An 8,776-nucleotide genomic window follows, 5' to 3' on the forward strand; every position below is an offset into this window, starting at 1 on the left:
AGTGATTTTTTTTCTTTGGACATTTTTTTTTTTTTGGTAGAAAAGGGTCTATATATTAACGCGTGACCCACGCAAGGCATCCAGATTACAAAAATCAAGAAACCAATGATCAACAATAGGCCAAAGAGTCCGGCACGCTACGGACACAGCCTCACCAGCAAGGAAGTCTGCTATAGCATTACACTCCCTATTAACATGGAGAAAAGACACACTTTGTAGCCGAGAAGCCAAGGACAAAACATCCCAAACAAGGTTTTGGATGTCCACTGGAATCAGTTCCGATGTGGATAAGCATTTAATAGCTTCCGCAAGAATCGATTCCAACGGGACATTACGAAACCCCTCCTCAACTGCAAGTAAGATGCCCTCCCTTAACGCCAGAATCTCACCTTCCAGTTACTCCTAGAATAATCATACCGACATTAAACAACTATGAAAGCAATGAAAAATAAATGGAATGGAGAGGTTGGTGTTGCAGGAAGAAGACGATAATTGCTTAATATGTCAATATAAATTAATTTTAGAGGTAAGAATGTCCAAAGGGGATGAAAAATCACTAATTTGATTAATTGTATAAATTCAAACTTAATTTTAGTTACTTTTGTTAAAAGAAACGTTAAGTGATTACTTTTGTAAAAGAAAACTTTAAGGAAGCTAAACATGCAATTTTCTCAAAATGTTACCATTTTCTAAATATTACATGACAAGATTGTTATACATCACTTTTCCTTGCACCAATCATGATTCATGATGCAAGTCTTGTGATACTCACTTTGGCAAACTAGACAAAATTTAAATTGTGGAAAGCAATCAAAGTATAAATTGTATTTGAATGTTAAAGAAGGAAAGGAAAATATTTTGGTTGGTCTCTTTCATTTTTACTGAAAAAAAAGTGGAGTCTTTCAAAAGGTGGAGCCGTCAAAGAAGATGAATCATATATAAGGTGACAAATCTTACAAGAAGATATGAGTGAAAACCCCAATGTAGAGAGTATAAGAGGGAGGAGAGAAGCGTGCACAACTGGGTTTGGCTTTTGAATCAAATCACATGATTGTGTTGTTAAAAGACTCGGACTAGACCATTGGATTGTCTGAGTCAACAGTGTGGTCCTTTTGAGTGTTTTAATAGATAAGAGAAGATAGTGGAGTCTTCTAAGAGAATGATCACCAACGCAGTAACAGTGTTGCTCATTTTCTGGACACTTTGGAATGTTGGAAAACAATGAAAATCCCCAGGCCAAGTAGAAGGTGAGGGAAGGATTTTTTTTTTTTTTTTCCCTAGTGTTAGATGCTAGAGGATTATCTAATTATGATCTAATGAGGCCAGAGAATGATCAAGAATGATCAGATCTAACCCTCCAAGTGAACTGTGGTTGAGCCCAGTTGATCAAGTAAGAATATATTCACACAAACAAAAGTGAGAGCGAACTAACAAGGGTTTGCTAGGACCTTCAATAATATAGGCAGATTCAATAACAAGATCACTCCGAGGATGGGATTTTAGAGCTCTGAACTGAATATTTAAGGAGCAATGGGAGAGTAAACGAGCATTACCACCACATGAGGTAAGTGAAGAGTATTTATAATGTAATTGTCCAATTGGGATCATCTTATTGTTCAGCTGGCTTGGATCTCTTCTGAGGTGGACACATTAGATGCATGTAAGGGTGTCAATTCGGTTCGGTACCAGTAATTCGGTATGGTACGGTACGGTATTGAATTTGAAAACCTCATACCGAAACCGTACCATACTGAATTTATACGATATGATATGAAAATGGTATTTTAGAAAATGGTACGTACGGTATGAAATCTATATTAAAAAATGGCACGGTTTGGTATACAGTTTGGTTTTGTTATGGTATGAAAGTATGAAACCCATTCTTTTTGTCATTAAATAGAGACCCATCCTACGGGAAGTGGTCATGTGCTGATGTTCCATGACATCAAGTCTCATTGTTTCTTTTTGTGATTCAACAGATTGATCATTTGATCCATTCGACGGGATGTAGTGATCAGTTGCTTATGTTCCATGTATGACATCAAGGGATTCAAGGCTCGTGCTTTCTATTTTGTAATTAAAGAATAAATATAAATTTGAAAAGAAACTTGTATATCATATGAACAATCTTTGGAAGAGCATGGTTGCAAGCAACTTGCAACCGAGTAAATTGTGTTAATCAAGCAACTTGTTGGGAACTTGATCTGGTCAATGGATGCCTTTTTTTAATCGTGTTGTTTTTTGTGCCTCCGTGCTTGATTTTTATCAGTAACTTGACGAGAAACCTTTAGAGTTTAGATGGGTAAAGATAGAACGATACCACAGTAAGCTTCAATCAAATCCTTGAGGTTGTTCAACTAACCCAGATTCACTTCTGGAATTCGAATTCCTTGGAGCTAGCTCCTTCTTGTTGTGCATGATGTAGAAGACATACAAAGGGGCAAAGGGCTGGACAAAGAGAAGTAACACAGTGTCTTGTCATATACTTATTGTAATAACTTATTAGGGTTTAAACTTTAAAATAAAATTACAAAACTAACCTTCAAAACATTAAAAAAATAGTATTCGGTACGGTGTCGATATTTGGTAATTCGGTACGGTATACGGTATATACCAACGGTACACCGTTTGAAACCAAAACCGTACCGTACCGAATTCCAAAAAACCGTTTCGGTACAAACCGTACCGAATTTGAAACGGTGTGGTTTTAATTGGCGCGGTTTGGTACGATTAAACGGTTTCGATATCGTATTGACACCCTTATATGCATGAGTTGGTTTCCTTGACACGTCAGCTCCTGCAAGTGACAGTTATGGCTTAATAAGACAGGCCATGCCACATGTAGCCAACAATTCAACGGGTGTGTTGTTCGAGATGGATATGTTGTTGGGTCAACATGTTTCTTGTCTGACATGGGCTTGGGAACCTCCAAGATGGCTAATGTCTTCTCGAGCCCCAGTGTATGGACCTATTGAGAGAGGTTAGATCCATGTTCTCGAACACCAATCTTTCCCACGTCTTGATCTACATCTTGAGGTCTTGGGCTGAGCCCCCAAGACCGAAGCATCACCACCATGACTAGAGCCCCTTCTTGAGCTCATTTATGGATCCGAGGTCGAGCCCCCCCTTCCCCCCAAAGCTCATTCTTGGTACTATAGGTCGAATGCCATCTACTTTGGTCCAACCACTGGTTTAGCACCGAGCTCAGATACTTGGTATAAATTGTCATAACATAGAGTTTCATGGTGTTTGTGATAGAAGTCAAGATGGAGATAGTTAATTCTTTCTAGACCATTAGATGGATTGTTCATTAAGTTTCCTAATGATGAAGAGAATGGAGGCTTCCAAGAGGTCTCACATGAGTTGAGTCCTTTAAGGGGGAGTCTTCAAAGATGTGGAATCTTCTAAAAAAAAGTTTAGTCTACAACTGGGGTCCAAGAAGAGAAGAAGTTAAGTCTTCCAGAAGATTGGAGCCAAACAAAAGACAAACAAGAGAGGGAAGGTTGTACAAAGGGGTTTGGGTTAAATAATGAAAAATACAAGGATTGGAGTTCTTCTCTTGACTCAGTGAAAGAGAAACAAGAGAGAAGGTTGTACAAAGGGGTTTGGGTTAAAGAATCAAAATGCAAGGATTGAAGTTCTTTTCTTGACTCAGTGAAAGAGAAACAAGAGAGAGAAGGTTGTACAAAGGGGTTTGGGTTAAAGAATCAAAATGCAAGGATTGGAGTTCTTCTCTTGACTCAGTGAAAGATTAGATCTTACTCTATAGATGTATGCGGCATGGTCGAATCATGTAAATCCTATGTCTTTGTATTTGTGTTTAGTCTGTCATTCAACCCTAATAATCATATCATTTTAGATAACAGATCAAATCTAGAAGGTGTGTAAACACATCAAGGAAATGAAATCCATGTGAATTAGGGTTGTATTGACATAAAATATAATCAATTAATTGTCACTACTTTTTCTAAGCTGACATGATTACATTCACTGAAAAACCTATAAAACCCAGTCCAAAGGCTTTTGCACAAACAGAATCCAGGGAAGAAAGGGGGGGGGGGGGGGGGGTTTGCAGACATACCTCAGCAATTTTTTCCAAGAAACCTATGCTGAACAAAAACAAGCCAAAGTCATGAAATGTGAAAGCACCATATGGCCTCCTCTAAGAAGATAATATCATAAAAAACCCTTGCACCACAATTGATATATAAGCACCATTAGAGAAGAAGTAATTAAGAGAGATTTTCACATATGGGTCCTCCTCTACATACCTGTGCCATCAATTGCTGTTGACCTAAACCTGGTTAAATATCAAATTCATAAAGAGGACTGAAACCATTTAAGATTGAAGGATAATTGCAACATCTATATATGTCTAATCCTTCTCATATGGATAGACATCCATTACACTTGTTCTACCATGCAAACAATGAGATTAACATGGTTAAATATTAATTTGTATCATGTACTTAGTAAAATATACAACTGGATGATTAAGATACCATCAGAAATGAGTGAAGGAAGAGGGAAAATGTCTTCAGGGTGGAGGAGTTTCATGGTTATGGGTACCCTCATATGTTGTTATAACATATCCCGGATCTTCAGCTTGGCGTTCAACCCGCTTTTTTACTGGACAGCCATCAACTGAGCACCTGTAGTAATTCCTGGTAAGCATAAAATGAAATGTTTAAGGTTTGAATTCACTCTTCAAACAAAGAGAAAAAGATTGAATTATTTATCCCACATTGTAGTAGAAATGTTAGGTACTTGAATAATACACAAAACCTCCAGAGATCACGAAGCATTTTAGATCAAACTATTTTTAACCTATACCATACTAAGCCAGCCCAAATTGAGAGTCTAAACACTAGATCAGGCCTCACTTGACATATAACAAGAGATCCCTACACTATAAGAATTCAAATGCATTTTTTCGTATTAATTAAAACCCTAATGAAAAAAATGTTGATCAAAAGAACTGTATATGAGTGTTCTTAACCTAAACATTACCTTGGATTTGGGCTGTTCTTCACCATCTTCTTCCCATATTTCCTCCACCTGAACCCATCATCCATTATATCAACATCCGTTTTTGTCTTGAATGCAACTTTCTCTCTAGCTACCTTCTTAGTCTTCCCTTCCTCGTTTCCGAACCTCCTATTAACCCAAAAGAAAAAAAGAATACCCACAAACATTTAACTTTCAAATACTAAGAAATTAGTGCCAGAATTTCAAAGGTTAGTCGAAGCTAAAGATCACACTTACTGGATTCTGCTGCTGCTACTGGTTTGTGCAGGTTGACTGCTGCCCTTGGTGGAATCATCCACACTTGGCATGGGTGAAATGGAATCATGAAGTGAACCCAGCACTGTTGCCATGGATGCAGCAGTATTTCCTTCTAGCCATTCATCTAAGGCAAGGTAGTCTGGGAATTCAAAATCACAAGCTTCAGCGAACTCATTTGCTGTAGAGTTTGCAGATTGGAAAGTGGAATCGGACATCTGGGTCTTCTCTCTTTTTCTCAGACACACACGGAGATACACAAACACACACACACAAGGAGGAGATGATTCAGAAGTCGAGAGAGAAGTCTTCCTCAGTCAACAGTTGATGATACCTGAAACTTCGAAGCCATGGCACTTGATCTTAAGTGCTTTGCTTCGAACTTTCCTTGAGGTGGAAGGAAGTTTCTCTCAGAGTTTCTCTACTACGTCTGTACGTGCCTCACTGAAGTGCTTGTGGCCCATCTATATAGCTCAAGAGAAGATAAAAAGGCCAAAAAAGGAGAAGATCACGGTGGACGTGGGGCCAGTCAATGTGGACCTCGGAAGACTTCGAACTTTATTCGTTTTTGTGTTCACACTGTTTAAGTAAGTCCCTTAGGGTTGTTTCACACCATGAAGGCTTCTTCCTTCTTTAAGATTGCCAATTTTAAAACTAAAATGCGGATTTTGCTTCAAAAAATGTGCATTACTATTCAGTCAAAATCTTGATCAAGATGTCAATCCGATAAATACACATTCCACTAAACGTGTCATGTACATTTATTACATAGGTCTTAAGTTCGATACACAGAAGAACCCTCTTGGCTCTTCCCCATTTTCTTAACTTTTTTTTTTTTGGGGGGGAGGATTTGAGGTTCATCGAGGCCACCAGTACATTCTCAAATTACAACAAATTTTCAGCTCTTACTTTAAAGAAATTCAAACTCTTGACCTCATACTATGAACTTGAACTTGATCTTTTGCCAACTAAACCAGCCCTTGAAGTTATTTTGTTTTTTACACGAAAAAAAAAATTACTCTTTAATTTGTTTCTTATTATTGTGTTCTTATTTATCCATGGCTTCTTTTCATTTTTTATACTCTAATGTCACATTATAATGAGAGTAAAAGAAAAGTGATTATCTCCATTGATGGCTCATAAGTTGATTTTTGTTGTGGATGCTTTAGTAAAGGAGACAGCATTAATCCGAAAAGCTTTCTGTACTATTCAGAACCCTCTGTTGCTTGTTCGTTGGATTATGTTGTTTGATATGTTAGGGTTTGGGTGTAATATTGGTTCTTTCCTTTAAATAAAGTTTATCCTTTCACCTAAAAAAAAAAGTTAATTCTTGTACTAATAAAGAAAAAAAATGTTTTAATAATTGTAACTAAGGTTAGTTTTTTCTTGGAAGTTTGTTCTTCATACTTGTAAATTCTTCGAAAAAAAATGATAAAACACATTAAAAAAAACTAAGACAAATACATTTCGAAATCCACAATCAATCAAAATATCTCTTCATAGTATTTTATTCAATGTTTGCAATAAAAAGTTATTGGGTTATTACATGTTATTTATTCTTATGCTTCCATGATTTGTCATTCTTTTCACCATTTTTTTTTCTTTTCTTTTGTAATTTTTGAGTTATTTTTATTCATATATATCTAAGGAAAAAGAAGGCTCCAAAACTGTAGTCTATCTCGAGTAAGGTTGACTCAAGATGAAACAAAACCAGTGTTGTCTGTCTGACAGCTTTTATCAAATGGACAAATGACTCTCAATTGACTAGAAGAAAAGCTATGTGGTTAAATTGACAAGAAGAAAAGCTATGCGGTTAAAGAGCTGACAAGTGGCTTGTGTAATGAATCAACTATCCATGAAAAAACTACAACTCAAAATGTGTTCACACAAACAGATAGTTGCAATGCTTCTTCACCTTGGCCCCATGTGGTAACATAAGCCGATAAAATTGTTTATGAAAGCATTTAATACTGCCAATATATAAAAAACGTATGTTTCAAAAAAAAATTTGTTTATTAAAACAGCTAAAGAGACCCAATATATAAAAAATTCTAAGAAAAACAATCTAAATTTTCATTTTCATTTTGCAGGATGTAGGATGCTCTGTTATGTTTGTTTCGAATTTTTCTACTCAGAAGATTGATCTATGATGAATGCAGAAGACCTGTCAGCATCGTAGATAGTAGATTTAATCTAAAGGGTCGAACAGTTTACCTGATTGAAATACTATATATATTTACTCATGTTATCTTATAAAGTCATTGTGAAATTTCGAGAGTTTAAACAAAACATTTTTGGAAGGTGGTGGTTGAACGGCCGTGTAAATTATTTGGCTGAACGGCCCTAGAAATCCTCCCATTAAATTTGGTAAGATTAAATCTAGATTGTCCATCATGAACGGTTCAGATTTAGTTCAATAAATTTAATGGTAAGATGTATTTACACAGCCGTTTAGCCATATTTAAGCCAAAGGTTTTATGTAAGAATTTGTAACACCATTTTAGATATTTTTGAGGTGTCTCTACTGTAATCTTCCTTCAAACGTAATGAAAATTCTCGACGTCAATGTGTGAATTACATTAAATCTCTATATTGTCTAGTTTTGCTGTTTTTTTTTACGTTCATTTCATCCTCTTAATAAGCATCACATTGCCCAGAAGTATTCTTTCTTAATACAAACAAATAAATAAGATACTGACAATTCAACAATCCTTTCCTTTAGATTACTGAAAGAAAACCTAGAAACTAAAACCACTAGAAAAGACTTATTAAGTTAGAACTGGGAGAAGAATCCTCTTGTAAGACCAAGAAGGCAATTTTTTCTTTTCCTCTTTTGTCATTTGATCTTCATGTGCTTGTCCAGTTAAGAGCCTGATATGAGGTATAGCATAATTTGTTAGAGTTCAAAGTTTCAAATCAAGAAGGCTTTTTTTCTTTTTCTTTTTTGGGTAAAATCAAGAAGGCTTGAAATAAGCAAAATGAAGTTAAAATAAATTAACTGCAACTTTAATCAAAACATGAGAGAAGATGATGGGGTAAAATTGAGATGCCTAAGAGTTACCACAATGTGAATGTTTCATTTCAAATATCTTGGTTCAATCTTCAACAAAAAGAGAGAAACACATAAAGATATTGTCTCCATCAAATTAAAGTAAGAGAAAAGGTGACAAAGCCATAGTTTGGAATTGCATATATCTAGGCCAACCTCCAACATATCTGCATGAAGTGGTATGCACATGTCATGTCCAATGAGACGTACAACATGTGATGGAACTCGATATTTCTAGGACCACAAATAAGTTGTAAAAAAATTTTATAAATAAAAAAAAAAAAAAAAGAAAGGAAGAGGGGCCCCTTAATATATTTTGTCTGTGAACTCTAATAAACTATGCTACCAGACATTTGGCTATTTACTGGAGAACTTATGACCAAAAAAATGAAAGGAGAAAACAGTAGTACATTTTTTTTGATATTAGAGGACAAGGAGACACTT

General features: G+C 35.9%; 1 protein-coding gene across 1 annotated transcript; it reads right to left on the reverse strand.

The window, feature by feature from the left end:
- Positions 1-4,323: 4,323 nt before the first annotated feature.
- Positions 4,324-5,700, reverse strand: LOC149011818 (putative WRKY transcription factor 51). The gene is made up of 3 exons (XM_089163905.1): positions 5,266-5,700; positions 5,011-5,157; positions 4,324-4,664 (listed from the first exon to the last, which is right to left on the reverse strand). The coding sequence occupies exons 1-3, from the start codon at positions 5,499-5,501 to the stop codon at positions 4,538-4,540; spliced, it is 510 nt and encodes a 169-aa protein (XP_089020031.1). The 5' UTR covers positions 5,502-5,700; the 3' UTR covers positions 4,324-4,537.
- Positions 5,701-8,776: the final 3,076 nt, after the last annotated feature.

This window comes from Hakea prostrata, chromosome 7, assembly GCF_041222555.1.
Source record: "Hakea prostrata isolate BN-2017 chromosome 7, UWA_Hpros_2, whole genome shotgun sequence".
Taxonomy (NCBI): Eukaryota; Viridiplantae; Streptophyta; class Magnoliopsida; order Proteales; family Proteaceae; genus Hakea; species Hakea prostrata.